General features: G+C 36.8%; 1 protein-coding gene across 24 annotated transcripts in view; it reads right to left on the reverse strand.

Moving 5' to 3' along the window:
* Nucleotides 1-22,013, reverse strand: part of NRXN1 (neurexin 1) — a 744,403-nt gene that overhangs the window by 421,775 nt on the left and 300,615 nt on the right. For 16 of the 24 annotated variants that reach the window (XM_081997808.1, XM_081997806.1, XM_081997801.1 and 13 more), the window contains 3 exons: nucleotides 13,438-13,821; nucleotides 5,179-5,382; nucleotides 2,966-2,992 (listed from right to left, as the gene is read on the reverse strand). In XM_081997808.1, coding sequence (XP_081853934.1) covers nucleotides 2,966-2,992; nucleotides 5,179-5,382; nucleotides 13,438-13,821 — 615 coding nt within the window. The remainder of the gene's footprint in view (nucleotides 1-2,965; nucleotides 2,993-5,178; nucleotides 5,383-13,437; nucleotides 13,822-22,013) is intronic. The other 8 variants (XM_081997814.1, XM_081997813.1, XM_081997811.1 and 5 more) reach the window with 1 other exon arrangement.

Consider the following 22,013-nt stretch of genomic DNA (forward strand, 5'->3'; position numbering starts at 1 on the left):
AGTGTAAGGTTTTACAAAGATACCGATCTTCTAACCTAGCACAAAATAAAAATAGTTTGACTTCAGTGTGCCACTCAGTTCCATAAAAATGGTGTGAAGTGAACAGCGTCTACAATATTGTTAGAGACACAAGCTCAGTAGCAACCTGACATCTGATGAACATTTTGAAGTTTTTAAAAAGTCTGTATTTCAAACACGGAAGACCACAAAGTGCCACCTCTTCTGCAACACAAGACATTAGCTAAAGGTGAAGGCATGACAAAGTGTAGAACGAATTGCTACCAAAATCTCAGCTCTGACCAGCCAACAGTTCGTCATTTGATCTGCAGTGAGCAGAAGACAGGTTTCAGGCTGCACTCAAGGGAAAGCAGGAGGAGGAGGTGCAATATTTTATTCACTAAGTTTATAATTCACTGTAGGAAATAAGGTGCTTACATGCATATTTTTCTGTTGCGCTCTCAAGCAAAACATCAATTTTTGTTTAGTGTGGTTTCTCTTTTTTTTTTTAAAGCTGTCTCTCTAAATTCAAACCAGATAGCTTCATTCCTGACCGTAACTCTGCTACGAGTCTAGCTATAACAAATAATATTTCAGTCCCAACAGTGAAATTATATTATGATGATTAATTTCTAGGCAACAGAAATGGGAAAATCTGAAAAAAGTTCTTCAAACATGAAAACCAGATTTCCTTCTATCAACATAAAATCAGGACTGATATACATCCAGCTCTCAGTACACTCAACAAGTTAGGCACTGAACTATTATAGTGTTTAGCAAATTAAGACTCAAGCTTGGGATACTGTTGCTTTGAAAGAAATTGTTTGTGTTCCACTAAAATGCATTACGTTGTCTAATAAGCAAGCATTTTCTACAGACTGCTTAGAGCAATAGTTCTTCATAATCTAAAAATCAAAACACAGAAATTGCTCATGAAATGTTACCTGGTTGTTGAAAAACTACAGCGAGTGCTGATAAGAAAGCATTGTAGTACTTACCGTACCGAAAGCTCACAAAAACCTGTTCAGCACACAAGCACCAAAGGGAGATGGAACTAATCATGAAAGTTCATTTCTAATAACAAAAAGTCTATAAACAAACTGTAAAGAAAAATAACTTATGAGTATTTGATACCAAGGATATTTTGTACAGAGGTTATGTTGCTTCTGTATGAGACCAAGAAGAGCTCGTAACTGCTAATTCAACCCAGTACATATATTTATCCTGTATACAATCCTCTAATTGGAGGCTTATTGCTTACTCTGTATTTGCAGGTTCTCTTTTGATCCAAAACTTGCTTTAAAATGGAACCTAGAAATCATTTTAATTTATTTTTATGACACCTCATTTTGTCCAAGAGAGGTTAAAAAACCAAAACACCTGTTGTATTGTGGCTTTTTTACTGATTTTTTTCTATGTTACTAAATCCCTTTTCAGAGGTATTTTCTAATTTCATTAAGGAATCAAAGAAAAAAGCATTATTGCTTTTCCTAGGGAAAAAGGAATTTACCAGCAGTAGGCAGTTCTGCTTACATTACTGCTCAAAAAGCTGCTTGTCTTATACTTGGAAAACTTTTTCTAATTGGGACTTTATCAGGAGGAAAAAATAGTGTCCTGTGGCAGACTAACAAGATTTTTCATTATCTTACACATTTTGGCAATGGATAATGGGCATTTTTGGCAAGAGGAAATATTGAATAACTGAACTATTTTATTTTATTTTATTTTATGTTATGTTATGTTATTTTATTTTTAATATGAGGAAGCTATCTTCTTGCCTTGGTACCTACAAGCATTTCTTTTACTATATGGGAAAGTCTGTCTGGATTGTATGGTCTAGATTAAAATCTTGCCCTAAGAAAACTTTCCTTTTTAATACAAATGCTGTACTTTTGTCCTGTAAAGTTATTAATTGAAAAATTAATTAATTAATTAAAATTAGCAGATGACACATTATAAATAACAGCAGTTCCCTGTTTTTCTCTGTGGACTATTATGGGATGTTATGTTAACATCTTTTGGGAAACTATTAAGTACAAATTCTACCTGTGCAGTTTGTTGTTTAGCTTTGTTTCTATTTGCGTAAAGCTAGTCCTCTAACCTGCAAAACCTGTTGGGAAGGGAAAGAAGAAACAACCCAAAGCTCAAATCTACCATACTTACTATCAATAATTTTGTTGACACCATTCAGGAATTCCACAGACTCAAAATAAAATCACAGTCCTTTTTCTCCTTTCAGAATATAGCCTCTTAATCCAAATAATATCAGAGAAGTTAAAATTTAGTCCATTCATCTGGCAAATGTTTCCCTCTGTTTCATAAACATGCATATCACAGAGAAAAATTGTTCAATTTAAGGTTTCTTACATGATTAGAGTGTAAAAAATCATCATAGAAATGTGGTTATTCTCTGACTTAATAATGTCCTTATTGTAATGTACTACATTTCCATAAAACAAAGATTTAGTAAAACCAATTGCGCTATAACCAGCCAGTAAATACAGTTAATTGTCCAGGAGGACTATAAAACAGAATTCTTGAACTACGGACAATTATGTTCCAACAGCCTCACCACAAGCTGGAGGTAAAATGTCAAGGAAACTTGAAGGAGGATGCTGGGGAAAATACTTATTAGAACTTATTAGAAATGCTGGTTCAAAAATTCTATGGCTAATGTAAATAAAATAGCCTGCCTAAAATAATACAGTACTACAGGTACCGTTTCCTCTATGTTTACAACCTGTAGAATACTTCGTTTTTTTCATATTCTAGTCAAAAGTTATATCCTAAGGGAAAGACAAAAAATACACACTAGAGTATATGATGACTTTTTACACAATGATAATTAATCATCACATTTTATTAATAAATTATCAAGCACTTGCAAGCTGTCCACAATCTTTTTCATCTAGTTTGCATATTTTATAATGGTGGAATAACATTTTAAAAAGTTTGAATAGGCACTTACTGGAATTACAGTTAATCCTGATACAGTCTAGATGGGGAAGAATAGATGAAAAATGAAAATTTATCCTTCAAGGTAACAGCTGCAGACATCCAATAAAATCACAGTCCACCCTTCCGGGGACAGACACATGCAAATATGGCCACTCCATATCATCAGTCTTTACATACTGTTATAACCCAGATATACTGCGATAGATCTTTATAAATAGAAACGACAAATAGGGTAAAAATGGCCAATTTCAAACAAAGCTACATGGTGACAAATCTAAGTGAAAAAATCAGGATTAAATGTCAAAGATGCTTAACTGAGGCAGGCTGCAGCTTTCTCCCCATCTGTGAAAGAACAGGTAATTTCTCTCAATGCAATTAGAAAGTGCTCCGTCACAATGGGTCCTAGAGCAAGCCAGGCCACAGCCAGACATCTTGGACAACTTGTGTATAGTATACCTCAAAGGCTGATCTTCGAAAACTAAGTAGTAAAATACAAAGCTCGTTACTCAGGCCTATAAATAAGGTTTTGTGGGTTTACATTTTCTTAATCTGTAGACTTAAGGAATGAACAGGGACTACATTTAAAGCTACATTAATATACAGAAGATATTCACATTTTTCCAAACACTGAGAATTAGAGAATCCTGTCTATTTTCAGATTATTTCCTTGCCTGACTAAAGAAAAGAAAAGAAAAAAAAAAAAGGGGGTGTTGGAGGAAGAAACAATATTGCTAGGGCATGGATTTATTTACTTTCTTGAACTACAGAAGTAGCCAAGAACTGAGAGAGGGTAGTGTTTTGTATATAAAGTGAATGACCTGATCTGTAGCAGGATTCTCTGCTGGGCATTTATTATTATAAAGAAGGAAAAAAAAAAAAAAAAGTCTGTGCCACACTACTTGGTTTGTACAGCTACTCCTGCTTTATACCTTTGAGGAACATATATCCCATCCAACCTAGATTTTGTTTCCATATAGCTGAGTTTGTCATGTGTCGTCAACCGCATCAGAAAAGTGGTCGCAAACAGCCCCGGAGCAGCAGCCGCACTCCCCCTGGCACAGAAAGCGCTGCCGCGGGAGCCTGCGGCAGCCCCGCCTCGGCACTGGCGGGCACCGCGAGGCGGCCCGGGCGAGGCGGCCCGAGCGAGGAGACCCTTCGCTCCTCCGGCTGCCCGCCGGCAGCCGAGTACCGCGGCAGCGGGTTTCTCGGGAGCAACGCTCTCCAGCAGGCGCAGGGTCGGGTGATCACTTCCTTCTCCCCTCCCCCCATGCTTTCTGGAACTCGTTTTACGTGCGATTAAAACAAGAAAGTTCTTAATTCCTTTTAAAAACAGCACTCCCCTGAGGGGGAATGCCGGCACCGAGTCCGCACTTTGCTGAGCGTTACTTCTGTTCGCTTTCAGGACCTGACTGGGATTTATTCATAAGCACGGCAGAAGTGCTTTAATTTATTTATTCTTTGAACTAGAGAAAAGCCTAACCTAACAGTTTGTCCATCATATTTCAAACCAGGAAACCAATTTTTTTTTTTTTTTTCTGTAAAAGGGCTTGTGCCTCCTGTGTTCACACGGCTGTTTGCTGAGGGCCGCAGTCTTTGGGCATTGAAGGGTTGTGTTATCGTTCGATACTACAAAAATACTGCTACAGAATTGTTTAAAAAAGAGGAGATGGATTTACTATAGATTTGACACCTAAAAAAAGGAGACCAACAAGTTCATCAGTGGGAATACCTAATTGCAACATTTTCCGTGTTAAAACTAGGAATTCTTCGATACATTTGCATGTCGTATGTCCATTGGCGAACGTAAAACTGAACTGACCTACATACACATCGTTTCTGCTTGCATGTTTAAATTGTAGAATCGCTACTGTGAAGAAGCTGTGGAGGGAGACCAATCTTCCACAACCAAGAATAATAATTTAGCCCAAAAATACCACTGATGAACCAGTCTTCTCTTTTTAGAATACACAATAGTACAAAAATATCGTGATGGATTATGTTAAGACTGTATAAAGAATACAAAAATGCAAAAGAAAACAAAATAAAGTATAATAATGGGCATGTATTTGTGTGTGTATGTACGTACACAAATGTGGCATTGACATGTGTTTAGATACCATTTCAGTTTACTTTTAATGTTTAAACAGGCTGTTTCATAAATGTTTGCAAGCAAAAAGAAAAATGTAAAGAAAATGTTAATTTCTTGGAGGAAGAGTTTGTTACCTAGGTTGACCGTTAGTTTAACTCGTCCTGCATCCAACTCTAAACGAAGGGTGTCTGCAGATTCCCTAGAAGTAGTTGCCATTAAAATGCCGTAAGCACGCTGAGACCTGAACCGTAAAGAAACATCTTCAGCCTCCGTATGCATCACAACAGGGAGTTGTATTTTCATAAACATACTTCCATCATAGCTTAAAATTGTTGCCTCTGAAAACATAAAGGAGAAAATCAGTTATTAAAGAATTATTTACTGTATTTACTGAAATTGCTCAGAGAGAAGATCGTAAATGTATATTCACTCAGTACAACACTAAAAAATTACCTATTACATATCACAATTATTACTGGGAAACACAAGCAAAGTTGGATTTGGGTTTTGTTTTTTTTTCTGTCTTGGATTGGTTTGGTTTTTTAAGCAGCGTATTTTGGTGCTTTTTAAAGAAACCAAATTGCTCTTTTAATGAAGCAGCTGTTCAGGTATGCATCTTCAAGCAGATGGGTACAATCACATCTAGAGAAATGCTTGCAAGACGAGGCCGGTACTACACAAGGTCAAAGCCAGTAGAAGCTAGTCAGGTACATCTTACAGCCTATTAAAAGGTCCCGTCTGACAATCATCCACCTAGATAATTACCTTAGGATACTTCATGTATAAACCGATCAGAATTGCTACTACCGCAATTACAATTATCATCCAGTTAGCAAAAAGCCGCCTGAAATGGGTAAATATCCCCAGCATGGTTTGGACGCAGCGCAGATTGCTTCACGACCACAACCACTGCGGTACGATAGAATCAAAAACGCACGTACAAACATTATGACAGCCTCAACAAGAGGATCAAGACTGGCCTTGGCATATTGAGGGTGAGATCTTAAAACCCCCAAGACAAGCAAATAACTGTCACTTTCACACATTAAAGGAAACCCTCCCGGCAAGCGGATCTGGCACAGAGCGGTCACAGTCTGTTAGACCCCAGAGCAACCAGCCACAAGTCTTTTCCCAGCCTTCAGGCTGGTCACAAGAAAGGTAGCACGAAGACCACGTTTCTGCTCAGAGGGAGGCACGGCAGTTCCTAGAAAGCAGAGGACACGTCTGCTTCTGAAACGCATTAGGAAGTTCTTTTTTGCAGGACGATCAAGCATGGCGGCCAGTTAACCACCACAGCCTTTGGAACCGGCTCTTTGGCCCGTGGGCCGTGGCACATCGTGATGCAAGAAGCAGTGAGCGAGCAACATCTTTTAGCCCAAGCCAACAGCCAGCAGGGCAGGCCACCAGGAATGTCGGTAGGCTCTGCAGCAACATAAAAAACTAACTGTACTACATAACTAAAACCACTATTTGAATGGCAAACTATACTATATATATACACACACACACTACGTACTATCTGAATGTGCCCTGTTTTATGCACATCTGATGGTTTACCTACCGCTAATTCACTAGAGACCTTCTAACTTGTTCCACACGTCTCCTATGTTCTTTAACCCACCCAAAAACTCTCAATCCTAGAAACTGCTGAAGTGTTAGATGATGAGGTGTAAACAGGATGCTACAGGATCTTTCTTAGAAAAAGATGCAATCCTGACAGCACCTCAACTCACTGAAAAAAAAGTAATCAGTTACTTGCCCAATAACAGGCCAGATGAGCAACAAGCAGAAAGCAAAGACAGCAGAAAACACCTACAGGAAGCTTCTCCATGCTTCAGTTTGCCACAGTATAATGAAGACACTTATCTACAGCAAAGGTACATTGTGGTCCCACACGCAATAATATTTTCAGGGACTGATACTACTGATACCACGTTTAATCAGTATCATAACTAAAACAGTATTAGCATATTTTTTATATGTACGTGCAACAGTTTGTCAAAGCCATTTCCATTGCAGACATATCTTGTATACTGTTAAAGATAGATAAGCTCTTCAAGACTTCCAGCCCACACGTACCACAGAAGAACAAAATATTCCACTAAGTGTGTGAGCATATTGGAGGAAAAAATGATAGAGTTGGCATGTTCATTAATAATGCCAGACTTCCCCAATGCAAATTTGAAGAAAGCAGTTTGATGTTGGAAAAAAGGGATTACTAATACTGGTGTGAAAGTCATTAGACATAACAGGTTAGGAAAATACATTTACAGGTTTCATGGTTTCTAACCATGCAGGTAATAATGTTTTCTGCATATTCTAAACCTAAAATTTTCCTGTGAGGCAGATTACATACTTAACTCTTGCCAGCCTGATAAGAGATTTCAAGTCAAAGAGTTTTCAGTGGGAGGTGATTTGGTTTTTTGACTGTTTGGTTTTGGGTGGGTTTTTTGGTTGGTTTTTTTTTTGTTTTTTTTTTGGGTGGGGGCCAAGCACAGGCTTACAATTCATTCCTATCTACAGTTCATTCATACCTAGCTGTCTTGTCAGTGCCTGAAAAGCTCCCAAGACTTTTATCAAGGAAAACATGATTTAGGTACTTAAAGAAGTCCGGCATAAAAATTTAAGTTATGTGCTAAGAGAAAACAAACGGTATTTTATATTGTCTATTAAAAAAGACACATTAATACTCTTCAGGGTTTTCATAAACTGAGCAAAATCAGATGTTATAGGATGAACAGCGTTCAACAACACTAGAGGTCTGTTGCTAATAAATTATCTCATGATAATGTAAAAGAAAGTTGTCAGAATCTGTACTGTTTGCCAGCTTTCCTGTAATTATTCATTCTTTTAGAAAATTACAGAAAAAGGAGAGAAAGAACTGTCTTAATTTAATCAGAGATGACCCGTCAGTATTTAACATCATGGTGAACAGACCTGATGTGATTAGATACTCAATCCTCCTAAACCATACTGTGCTAGTTATTTTGGAAACAGATGTTCCAAGAACAGACCAAGGAGACTGAATAGAAGATCAAATGACTTAAAAGCTCTGGGGCAATGAGAAAACCCCCTCGTGTCAACTAGCTCCTTTCAGTATGGGGAGCTCCCAGTCACAGGCTTTCTAAATACAAAAATGTCACAGAAAAAAAGCAAACCACAAAACTGGCAGGAAGCAGGGATGAATTGATCAAAGAAGATTTAGCACTGCCCCGAGAGCCGTAGCGGAAGATCAGAGACACTACATATTCCTAAAATAAAAAATACAACTGCGTTCAGCTTACTCACTTGAAATTAGTCTGCTGGTACAGTATTGTTAGGAAAAACTTTTGTTGTTAAACAATTATTAAACTATTGCTACATTAAGAAGATTGAATGATACTTGGTCAATACTGTGCACCTCTCTAAGGATGGCAAGCTGTGTTTTGCCATGTGAATCATCTATCAACTCAGCATCTCTTCCACTTGATTCAGCATTGCTCTCAGCTCTGCAAATTTCCATTTTCTCTTGGCCTTGGCTGGACAGAAGGCATCTAGTAGTACGCGTATGAGACCTTCAACAGCACAAGAAGTTCCCTCTTCCCTTCTGGTGTCTTTCTTGTAATTCTTTGTGGCAATGCCTTATTACTCTATCATTATGCTTGGTGACATACATTAACAGAGCACTTTGTTTTTCAGACAGTAGGCAAAAATAGCCTTCAAGATGAAATGAGAAGGGCTTGTTTTGACTTTCACAGAATCACAGAATCATTAAGGATGGAAAAGACCTTTAAGATCATCAAGTCCAACCATCAACCCAACACCACCATGCCCACTAGTTTCTTAGATCTAGGGGTTGTTCCAGTTGTTTAATGGAATTGTTTCCATCCTGCAGTTACTTCAGTTGTCCAGAATGGATTGTTAATTTGCAAGGACTGGTCAATAAGATGGTGATCTGAATGAGGAGAGGTAGTGGGGGTTACACCAGTTATTCAAACCTTGAAGGAACATTTTTGCTAAAAGTATGTATTAATTTTTGCCCTTAACTTTTACTTTTTTTGCTTTGGACCAACTGATTCCAAAGGGGTATGTGTCTCATCTTTCTTTCAGATCTACACTGCTAACTGTTCTCACATAAGTGTTGGCGGAATGTCTTTTTTCACTGTTCAGCTTCCTCTTAATTATTAGATTAAACGCTAATAGACCGTAAGTTTAGCTCAGAATGTGCTATTCATTAAAAGAATCAGAGTCTCCACGGCAGGGAATAATTATTTTACCACCACTTCAGTGTTTGGAAGCATAGCATTGAAAAGAAAAATAGAAGAAAACCCTTATAAAACATTACTGACAATTTTTTGTAGGAGCAAATAAGTGCATGCAGTAGAGTTATTAACGAGAAATAAACAGTAAGTACAATTCAGAGATTGATAAAAACTATTTTATACAATCTGTTTTCAATATTTTTATAAACCTGATAGTTAACCTTGCTGCTACTGTGCTAAAAACCAACCAACCAAATGAACCAAAAACCCAAAAACCACTGAAGGGTTCAGTACCCCTCTCCATTTTTTTCTTCAGTTTGTTTCTCATTAAATCTCCAGGGCTGGATACTCTTCCTTCCTATAAATATACTACCTCAATCAACTCTGCACCTACCACCAAGGATGCACAGACTAGTACTGATATGAAAGGAGATTCAGGACCTTAATTTTCACTGGGGCTGGCATTACCTAAATTGCTGAAGATACTGAGGCACCTACTCTTCTAGAAGCTTTCCTATGCCTGTTTCTACCCTCAAAAATGCTCAGCCAGATATTTATGGGGAGAAACAGAATTTTCTGAAGAGATGCTGTTCTTCAACTCACAGCTTATTTAAATTGAAGTGAAATAAGTACAGACTAGGCATTTGAATTTCAGTGTTTTTCCTCATGAATTTCGCAGTCAAGTTTGTGTTGTTCTTAAGAACATGGTGCTTCGTAAGCATGGATGCTTGCTGCATGCGTTTTAATAAATAAAACAGGATCTTGTTTCCTCTGGACCCCTTGTGGTGCCTCTGAAGTCCTGAAGACAGACTCATAATTTTTTCCTGCTTTTTCAGTTTCCAAGTGTCTGCAATAGTATGAAGACTGTGTTATAGCCTGCCGAGCTATTTTTAAAGCATGAAATCACCTTCTGTGGCTGCTGTCTCCAAAATCACACACAAACTTTGCCCAGAGCGTGACAGACGATACAGTCCAGAGCCATGCCAGGAGGTATGTGAACACTCTAGATCAGCAGTAACCAAGTATTCACGTTTGCTCCCTGACCCTGTTTTATTTACCAGTATAAGTAGACCACATATACTGCCCTGAAAACACTCATTGATACATATGATTTTACTCCTATAAATTGTGTGACTATTCAAGTATATTGATGGCTACTGATTCCAATTCAAACTTTCAGTGTGTTTTCTATGGCAGCTACTACAGTCCATCTGGGCCCAAAGCTGCAGCCTTAGTGAATCACAATCTGATGGAAACAATTCTTGATATGCAATTAGTTACTAGATAATACGTGAACAGAAGTTGAAATGATTCCTCACAACTGTTACACTGGCATTATTTCCCGACTGAGGGCCTAAGCTACACGGTAAAGGTGTTACAACTTTAACACATAGGACCAATTAGTTAATTTAAGTCAGAGATGAAATTACTATAATATTATGAACACATGATTCTTCATACGGTCTTATCATCATACCACCTGTATTTTTCTTTTTTTTTAATTTTAAAGAATCCAGAGACAATGCAAGGAATGAAAGCTGCATTTCTTTCTCTAGTATATACATGTGTATGCAGGTGTGTGTGCATGCACAATGCAGATATCTACACACACATTCTCTAATTTAAATATATTTCCTCCTCAGAAATGTCACTTTGATAAATCTCTCTTTGCATGTCTACGTTTTCTTATCACTGTTTGATGAATTTACTCTTGTGCGTCTTGTTCCTAGCCATCCAGTCAAAAGTATACACCTGCAAAAGGCTTTGCTGAGAGGCAGTCACATATTGTGATCCACAATCAAAGATAGGAAGCCAAATTATATTGCTGTGACATCTGTCTGTCCATCTGCTTGTAGTTTCCATAATCTACTAAAGCCAATCTACAGATTATACTGATGTTTAACCTTACCAAAAATAAAGAATAAAATCAAGAATAACTTGCAAGAGCGTAAAAAGCACATGGATATAAAATATTATTATTTTTAAGTATACTGAAATTAAAATAGAGCTGAGTTGTGTTCCATGTTTTTATGCACTGATAAACTGACCAAAATTATTTCAAATAATGCACTGTACATATTATACCCGCATATGGATGTTAATAGTCCTATTTTAGGGGAAATAGCATGAAAAATAAATGACAGTACTAAAAAGTGGTTACGTGTTTTTGTTTACTGAAGATACTTTAATCACTTAACATTAATCTAAATATTCCAGTTTAATCTCCAATATTTTATTCTAATGCGTTCTTTTCTTTGTGAAACTGTGTTGTTCGTTGAAATGAACATGTTCCTATTTTATTTAAATTAGTTTGAACAATTAGAATTGTGCTGCTTATATCACCAAACACAAAAGTTTATCACAGTTACTGCACATGAGTAGTAGTTATCATAACTGTGCGGTAGGATGCAACACGTCGTTTTCAGAATCCCAGATAATCCCATATCCCAAATAATAATCTTATTAATGCATGACTATTTGGGATAAGAATATTACTGGAAGGAGATGTCCCTTCAGTGTAGTTTCCTCTGGAGAGAGAAACCCAGGAGCAAGAAACGATCCCATACAGTCTGAACTGCCACACATAGTTCTGTTGGACAAAAGACAAATACAAACAAAATGTTGTAGAGAAGCCAACACCACCACCATAGTACCACCATTCCCACTAGGGGAAGGCACTGGGAAATTCAAGCTCTATACTGGAAGACGGATGAAAATAATTATGGGAAATACAAAAGACAAAGGTTTCTATATAAAGTATTACCACCTGTCAAATATATTTATAAGAAATTGCTATGATGAAGCCTGCTTTTAAGTTCTTTGCAGATCGTCATGTGTTTCTGTCTCTAATGCACATGTTTCCTGGCTCTCAAGTTGAAAAATGCAAATCCTATTTTTACTTCTGCCATATGTAATAGCAGAATTTTGCCACAGGGTGGTACACCAGACATGTATAACTGAAGGCTTTTGTAATGCATCAGACAGCTCGGTTATGCCCTCTGCCAGCTTCACTCCACCAGTAACAGAACAATCTGGAGATCACATAATAACTGGCCATGAGCCAAAGGCATATATATTCAAAAATAAGACAGAAAAGCCAGAAGAAATGGAGAATCTACTTGCAAATGCTAATAATATGATGGTATTAATTCTACATGAAGGCACATGTCTATGTGCATATAACTTAAGCATTCATTCTGCTTTTATTTTTAAAGAAAACATTTTTGTTTCATCTTATTAACTAAAAAAATGAGTCAAACTACATGGAAAGAACTTACATTCCCAGTCAATAAACTTTACGTTTAGATTTTGGCTTGAAGAGAAGCTGTACTGTGTCATTTGTCAGACAAAAATATATAAATTCTGTCACTGAAACATTTCCTATTAGAATGACAATAAACACCTAAGATATTAACCGAGCTTTTTTATTGTTTTCCTACTTACATTAAAATCTTTTATTAGCATACTCTGGAATTTTAAATAAATTACAGAGTTTTCTTTTTACAAACTAACCTCAGCATCTGCCTTCCTTGCCACTATCCACCTTTTCAATTAAATAAATAGGGTTTGTCAACTTTACATTTACCTTTTCTAGGCAAGAGGAATACTCAGTGATTTAAAGTAAGTAGAAATTGTTTCCTTGGGTACTACGATCTTTAAAAAAAGTGAAGTAAGAAATATAGATTCTACACTGATTCTTTTGCTTTGATTCATGTCTAACATTCTGGCCATGGATATAAGTGATACTATGGAATTCAAAAGTAAATTTAATTACGCAGTGGTATTGACATAAATAAGCTGAGAACAAGACATCAGTTTGGAACTGGAATGTGACCCTTTAGTAATGCAATAATAATTGAAATTACTTCCACAAAGCTTTTCAGAACTCAGCAATATACGATAAGACACAAAAGGGGACATTTTGTAAGAAACATTTACAAGTACTGACTCTCTGTCATAGTCAACTAATACTTCTTCATGCATCTTAAACTCCCCTAAGATCTTTCCTCTAGAGTTACTTCTTTCAGTCTAAAGCAGGGCTCTATCGCTAAGTGAAGTTAGATTCTTTTTCTGCCTCAGAAGAGCTAATGATATTTTACCACTTTTAATCATTGTGCAGGATGCTATGAAGTAGAAATGCATGGAACCTACCTCTTTCGCATGATCTGCCAAGGTACCCTGTACCAGAGCAATCGCAAACATATCTGTTCCACCCATCCCTGCACACACCATTGTTTTTACAGGGGTTGCTAAGGCAAGGTTTTGCAGTTTCTCTTGAGCACGAGGGTTTTACTCCAGCGGTACTTTGAATTTCAGCCATCTGTCGAATATCTTTGCTTTGACCATCAATAAATAAATCTCTAATGCAGCCGACGTATCCATAATTGAGAAGTGCTGTCCACACCTCTGTTGGGAAGACGAGGCCTGCTTTATTTTCTGGTAAGCCTCCAAGATACAAGTCATCATCCAAGTCAAGGATTTCACTTTCCCCTGGTGCAGTATATGGTGTACGTAATGTGTTCACAGATATGGTCCCTGAGAAGACAAGACAACAAAATACATGATTTTCAAGACACAGAAAAGATTTTGGTACTGCTGTTTTACTCATTAATCCTCATGCCACATTAGGTCCTGGCAAACATCTATAAATAAAACACAGGTAAGGTATTCTATTTGTACATCCATACAATAATAGATACACTTCATTATTTTAATTACAATGTAGTACAAATACTGCCAGGAACTAAACAATGTAAAAACATTTATGCACAATACTGCATGGTCACAACATTAGAAAAAGTCAAAATCACCTTACCAATCTTGTAGGGGTAGGGGGGTGCATTTCAGAGTTATTTTCAGAAATATCTTTGTTGCTTGTGCAACAAAAAAATCTCTTCGCTCCCTCATATGTTCTTCAAAGCATTAAGGCTGAGGTTGCATTGATAGGTTGCAACCTGGGAGGCACATCTGTGTCCTTTGGTTTGGATCCAAAGACACAGTATTTTAAAAGACTCTCACCGCTTTCAACGGGCTTTGGATGAGACTTTTTTTCTTTAAGTGCAGAAGGAAAAGCAGCTGCCAGACAGGCAATCATTAAGAAGATAGTGATGCGCTCCTAGAGGGAAAATCAATGCCTCTGACACTTACCTTGAAATGTGTGCATGTTACTAAGAGAGGCAGCGAGGATATATATAGAACCTCAGGAAATCAGAAGTATCTTTTCCATTTAAGTTTAAAAAGTAAACAAAATCAAGCCTAAAATAAAGTTCTGTTTCTACAAAGTGTCTGAACAAAGAAACTATAATCAGCTGTAAAGATCCTCTTTGTTGTACTTTTCAGAAGTAATGAGGTATTCAATTTTTGCAATTTGAATAGGCAGAAAACCAAATTTAGTACGTGGAGTTACAGAACATACTTAGGTCAACTCAATTTATTTACTAAGTAAAATCACTTGAAAAAAGAATCTTCATGTGGACCTTCACCGAAGTGACTCCTTACCATTCTATATAGATGAAAGAGCAAATAAAATATAAATCAAAGTATAGATAGGTCACCAGATTGTTATAAGGTAGCAGCCACATTATGCAACACTATTATCTGCTGGACACAGTATTAAAAGTGTATTAATAGTGACAAGACACTGAAGAATCACATTTACCACAATGTATTTATCATACATATATACATAAACTAACATGATTCACTATTTCCACTGTCAGCATGACACAGATTCCAGAAGATAACAATGATTATCAAAAATACTTCTACTGTCATGGGAGTGGTGCATGAGAGTAAGAAATTCAGAATTTTTATAGCATACATACTAAAATGTGAGTTTTAAGCAGGTCAGAAAATGATCATTCTCTTATGTAGGATACATCCTAAAATTTAGGCTTCTCTTTTAGCAGTGGAGTCCTGTGGGAGCTACATATTTTGTTTGTTCTTTTGTTGGTTCAATAGGTTAACTTCAACAGCATGGACAGAATGAATACCTAAACAGTTTAGACGTTTAGCAACAGCTCTTTTGGGGTAGAAGTCTCAGGAGGTCCAACTCCCATGTGACACTTGAGATGTATGGATTTCAGAAGGGCTGGGTACCACTACAAACAGTCTCCCTGCTATCAGAAAATATCTAAAAAGATAAAACAAAACATTGCATAGTGTTTGTGCATCTTTATGAGCATGTTTAAAGAATGTTTGAGGATGTGGTCAGTTTTCCTTTTTATGTATTATCAGAAATGTTTTCTGTGTCAGTTGAATAATCACATAGATGTAAAGTGAACTTTCAGTCTTAACTGTAAGAAACAGGTGTGTTGAACCAAGATCCTTTTTCTTCCAAACCTCCACCTTTTTAAAACTGATAAGACTATTATATTTTGCTAATGCTACATATTTGTATTGCTGCTCAGATTCTTGAAGCAAAACTTGGCACTCATATGGAACACTTGCTATAGATTCAACCTTAGGCATACAAGCATAAACATTTTGAGGTTTGATTTTATTAACCAGTTGCCTCAAAGACACCTGTGAATGACCTGTTAAACAAAGATAGCTAACTTTTCTGAGAGCATCCTAGATATCAAGGAAGGACCGCTTACTTGCTATTGTTGCTTGCTCCCATCTGTTGTTGTACAGGCTAATTTAGGACTAAATGCTTTAAACCTATGTTCAGGCAGCACCCGCACCCATACAAGTTAACTCAGCTGCAGCCTCCAACCTCAAGCTCATGCATTTGCACTGTGCTGTTTCCTGCTGGACAAAGACATTTTTGTTTTTGAGCTATCCATGATGCTAGAAGACATCTGGGCTCCATTTCTATTAAAAAAAAAATAAATCTACTAAGTCTTAATGGCTTTCAATGCACAGGAAAAGACAGGTAAATCTCAGGCAGTGTAGCTGCAACATTAACATGGTGTTCCAAATGGAAGTTTTGCGAGCACAGAAGGTTGAGAAAGGTGAACAATAAGGGGAACTGTAGATCACCACTACATTCTGGTGATTGAATTATAGTTAGGTGATAGATTTAAGCAGGAAAATTTTCTTCTGTATGTCATAAAAGATTACTCTGGAGAGTGGAGAGAGCTTAAATATTATTTTGAATAGATAACAACAGCTTCTTAAAGAAATGAACCTTTCCCCTCCCCAAGAAGTGACACCACATAAAATAATCCTTGGGAGAAGCCCTCTGAGATCTTAGTGTAATCATAGCATCTAATGACTATGGGTAGAAAAACGTAATAGGCGACAACTCTTCTGTGCATCTTTTTCATGTTTTGGAAGGCCATGGAACCACTATTATCCAGCTGGACTATCTCCAATTTACTACTGGACATATCCAAAACACTTCAACTGACGTTGAATGTGTGTATTACCCTTAAACAAACAACTGTAAATTAGCTTTATTTAATCCTTTTTGTTGAGAGCTACACTAAGTCAAATAGCACCTGCAGAAGACTCAAAGCTTTAATAACTCATTCGGGCTCATCTGTTATGTAGGAGCTTGACCAAAATGTCATATAGCACATGTTCTAGAACAAGAACTATGGCTATAATACAAATAGGCTTTAGTCTAGCTAATAACAGAAAAACCATGCCTGGGCACCAAGAGTTTCATGCTTTCGATTACCAAGTTATCGTAGTTTCTGTCTGAACTTCTAACAGCACATCCAGGCAGCCATACAATCATTACTGATGCTGGTATCCAAATTACTTTTATATATATCTGACAGGTAATGCAACCTTTACTCACTAATTGCTTTGTAAATGCAGGTGAAAATATCAAAGAAAAATAAGGGGAAACAAGAGACAACTTCCAAAAAGCACATCCAGGCAGCCATACAATCATTACTGATGCTGGTATCCAAATTACTTTTATATATATCTGACAGGTAATGCAACCTTTACTCACTAATTGCTTTGTAAATGCAGGTGAAAATATCAAAGAAAAATAAGGGGAAACAAGAGACAACTTCCAAAAAGCATCAGAATTTATGTTTTTTAAAAAATATTCTAATATAAAAATGCATAACAAGTTCATACAACATGTGTCTATTGAAAATAAATAATGGGTCTATAAACATCTTTGCATTCACAGTGCATCCAGAGCTGTGACACAGAGGTAGAGTGTGCTGTTTCATCTAACCGGGATTTTTTGTTTTGGTTTTGTTTGGTTGGTTGTTGGGCGTTTTTTGGGTTGTTTTTTTTTTTTTTTTAAGCCTGTCATCTTTCTTGAGGGATAGTTTTCAAGTTCTGCTGAAACTATATGAAGTTAGACCTCATGACAATGGCAGATGCTACCACAGAATCCAAGGATAGTAACGCACATGCCCTTTGCTGGATTTCAACCCTACACTCACTGGGAATTACAGGCAGATTAAAAGGAATTGTTCTGTGAAATCACCAGTGTGCTCCAATCCATTTGGATGTTTTTACTTACGAATGTGAAGAGACATCACTTTCCAGAGAAGCAGGAAGAAGAGAAGTTAATGGACCATACAAATGTCTTATGTGGCCAGCACAGGAAAAGGTTAATAATTTGCCCTGTAAAGATAATGTAACATCAACCCTTTGCATGCCAGAATTGTCAAGTTGGATAAGAGGGAAAAGAACGGGACACATCTTGTTTTACAAAATAACCTCAAGACAACGGAATACGATGAGGAAGTAGCAGAATCAGGAGGGCATTGGCCTCTCAATGGAATGAGAAAACTATAAGCTTAAACTGTAACATCTGTAGTAAGAACCAGCCTTTCAGTTATATCTTTGCATATTACCTAGCATAACAGCACTCGTAACCAGATCAATAGTTACATTATTTCTTTGAAAAGAGCAACACTGAGGCAATAACATCTGCCAGGAAACAAGCAGCTTCCTTGTGAAATTTTTTAATACTCAAAGTAGGAAATATTGTCTGTATTTCTGCCAGAAAAATAAAGAAATGGGAAAAAGCAAGAAATGGGAAAAACCTGGTAGCATTTGGTTTGTCCAACCTGAAAGAAGAAAAAGGGAAAGACTGAAAGACAAGAAGGTGTGGGGTGATCTATTTAGTCTGGGAATTCATGATCTACCTTCAGAATCTAAAAACAGGTAGCATTTCTTGTCTCCAGAAACTGGACATAAATTTAAGGGTCCTATAATGACCTATGGGTGCTCTGATTCTACAGCATTTCACCTGAGAGCAAAGTGAAATTTAAACATTCAAAAACATCTTTATGTATTGGAGGAACAGTTTGAGAAAAACTAATAAAATTATGATTTTTGACAAGACTTATTGACTAGAAGGATAACTGATTAGGAGGCAGTTCTTCAAAGGAAAAGTCAACAACAACATACATATGAGCAAAACGGGAAATATATTGGGAAGTATAGAGAAGCCTCTTGTACCACTTTACTAAGCATTGGTAAGGTCTACCTTGAACTCCGAGAAAGACGCAGATCAGCTGAGGAGATTGCAGAAGATGGCAATAAAAATGGTCAATAGCTACGGAACATGACATATAAGGATATGCAGTAGCTGGGGTTTCTTAGTCTATGAAGAAAACTGGAGACTGACATAACAGCATTCAAATAATAAAAAGTATAGAGCTATGAAGGAAAAAAGCGTGGTATACTTTGTGCCTGCTGTGAACAAGGAAATTACAGACAAAATGGCCTGTTTTGTATACCGAAATATTCAGTTTATGAATGATTACATGAGGAGGTTGTACAGTGTCCGCTGCTGGAGATAACTCAACAAACATCTGTCAAGACTGACACAAGTACATTATCACTTCTTTCATTGGAGGAGTAAAATAGAGGACCTCTCAAGGTCACCCCATCTCAATTTTTCTATGAGCTCAGGAATAAATGAAAAACACTAACAGGATCATTGAAAGAATTTTCTTTAAAATGCAGTATAAGCCCATTTTCTCAAATATGTAAACTATTAACATTTGTTGGAATAGGAACATGTGTAAATCTGGCAGTTCTTAAAACGTTGGAAAGATGGGGGAAGGAGTATATAGAAGCATACATGCAAAAAAAGAACCTCCAACAACAATGCATGTGATGTATATCAACAAAGCACTACTTACAGTGAGATGCTGGTTATAGTTAAGCTCTAATTACATACTCTAGAGATAATTTCTGGTATTTAAACTGAAACTCTAACTTTACTTCAAAATTTCAGTGACTTCTTAGCCCTTAAATGCTACCTATCTATGAATACATTCTGTTTTACACTGCCATACACAATTGGAGGTTGACAAGAAGCATAAGTTCTTCTCTAATTTCACCATGTAATGATGATTTCCAAAGGATGAATGGTGGTTTAGTAAAAAAACACTTGCAAAGTTATCCTTGAATATGGTAAACAGTTGAACAAAATTTAAAACAATACTCAAGTCTCAGAAAACAGTTATGAAACCTAACTCTACTGTGTTACAAGAAAGACTGTGAGCAAAGACTTCTACAGCTGCTTCATGGTAGGTTTTTTTTTTTAGTTTGAGTTTGTTTGGTTTTTTCCTAATTCTTTTACTGCAGAGTCGGCAGTACTGTTAAGAGCAGAACAGACAAACATTTCCCTTAGGTATGAGTTAATGAGGCTTTCCAAGCATATTCATTATCTCAGCAATTTACTTTTTCATAAGTCTGTGTACAAGAAACGAAGACATATTTCTAAACCTTGTCTCAGTTCTGATCAATTAAATATGAATATAGTAACTACAGCTACTACAACTATTCTGATCTCTATGTTTACCTTATGTGGCCTATTTAGTTGCTTTTTGTGCATGTGAAACACATTTGCTTATTAAGAAACAGTGAAAAATCAGAGCAAGGTATTCTAAATACACTTTACATCTTGTGTGCTAAGGCATAATATAGTAGCTGTGATGAGGACTGTGACCACAGCACACAGCCCATGGCCAAGACAGGGCACATGTGAAGCAGCTATTCCTTTGCAGGAATTCAGGATACCCACGAATACTGGAAGGGAACTCAGCTCCCATGACAGGACACAGCAGTTGGTACCAGGTTGTGTCCTCTGCTGTATACTTAGCAAAAAAACCACGCTGCTGGAGAACGTGTGTTCCCTTTACTCTGCTGCATACCTAACAAGAAAGATGGACCAATGGAGAAGGTGTGAAATCTTTCTTTACTTAACACTGGGAAATAAGGTCTCAGGAGTTCCTTCTCACCATAGATCTGCTTTTTAAGTAAGGAAGCTCTCAGAGTAGGTCTTACAAGCAGCAGGATGGGATTCTAGGGTGAAAAGTTTCTGTAAGAATAATAGGTCAAAAGTTCCTTCAACAAAAGGAAATTAAAGGGCATCATCTCTTCCTTCTTCCTTGTGTCCCCCAAAATGTGAGGGGGTCAGCAGATTTACTAGTGAATAGGGCCTGGATAAGTACAATTCAAAAATGTGCTCTCATTCCTCACATGTCCCCACCACAGTCCCAGATTGGCAATGGCAAAGTCGGTAGTTTAGAGTGAATACTCCCTGTGACTGAGAGTCTGGAAGAGAGCAAAGAATGAAAAATAAATTGAGTACTTGCTGATCCAGCTAATATGAAAGTCAAAGAAATTAGCAAAGCTCCTTGAGAAATGTCACAGCTTTCTATTATCTGAGGAACCACCCTGCGCTGGATTTGAAGGCTAGGAGTAAAAGGTTGCAAGACACCAAACTTCACTTAAAAAAAAATAAATTACATGTTATTTGAACTATTTATTAACAGGAGAATCTCTTCCTTTATACTTGATAGGTTGGGAAGTATTTTGTCAGCAGCAGCAAGAAAGTCTCAGAAAAGCCAAGTCTTTTGTATACAAAGCATATTCATTCATTCATACAAAAATTCTGCAGGTAAGCAAGTGGAAAGTGATCATATTCATATGATTTCCAGTATGTTTGGTTTTGGCTAGAGAAAATAAATGAAAAATCTTCTTGGAATAGTAAAATGTATTTTATCATTCATGGAAGAAAGCATAATAGACCAACAAGCATAAGTAATGAAGAAATAATCTGAACATAACACATCAGTACTTCCTGTGCCAATCAGAAGAAAATAGGAACATACAGTTCATTGTTTATTGCAATTGTTTAGACAGTCATTTTACTTGGTTAAATCTGACGGTCTAAGATACTACTCAGCCAATATTGTCCTGAAGAAAAATAACAGCACTGCCACTGTTATTGGTACCTCTCCTACTGTGAAGTATTATATTTAATACATACATATATAATGTATGTATTAAAATCACAGAAAATCTTTGATGTCTTGTTCAGATTACGGCTAAAAATTCAGTTTGTCAATCCGTATGCCTACATATTTATTAACTATTCCTGCTAATAGTTCAACGTTTTAGGGTGAAGAGATACAATGGTCAGTTTTCAAGAGTGACAGAGTAAATAAATTTCACCTGTCTTGATCATAGGTGATTCATCAGCTAGATTAATTTTTCTTTTACATATGTATTTGACTATTTATAATTCTACTTAAAAATAATATGCAGTCCTGATCGCCAGGTGTGTATTGTTTCCTAAAATTAGTCTACATTCTTTCTAATGTCCATCAACAGTTTTAAAGAATTAAATAAAGTATGCTCTAAACTCTCTTAATGGCACTTGTGTGCTATGGTTTTTGTGAAGCAATGAAAGTGCAAAACATATTTTCAAATGTAAACAATTGCTATGCATTTATTTCTTTTCTTTATGGTTGTGTTGACTTTGGATGTAAGTTTACTTTGCTTTC

Source organism: Phaethon aethereus, assembly GCF_964289735.1.
Source record: "Phaethon aethereus genome assembly, chromosome: 3".
Taxonomy (NCBI): Eukaryota; Metazoa; Chordata; class Aves; order Phaethontiformes; family Phaethontidae; genus Phaethon; species Phaethon aethereus.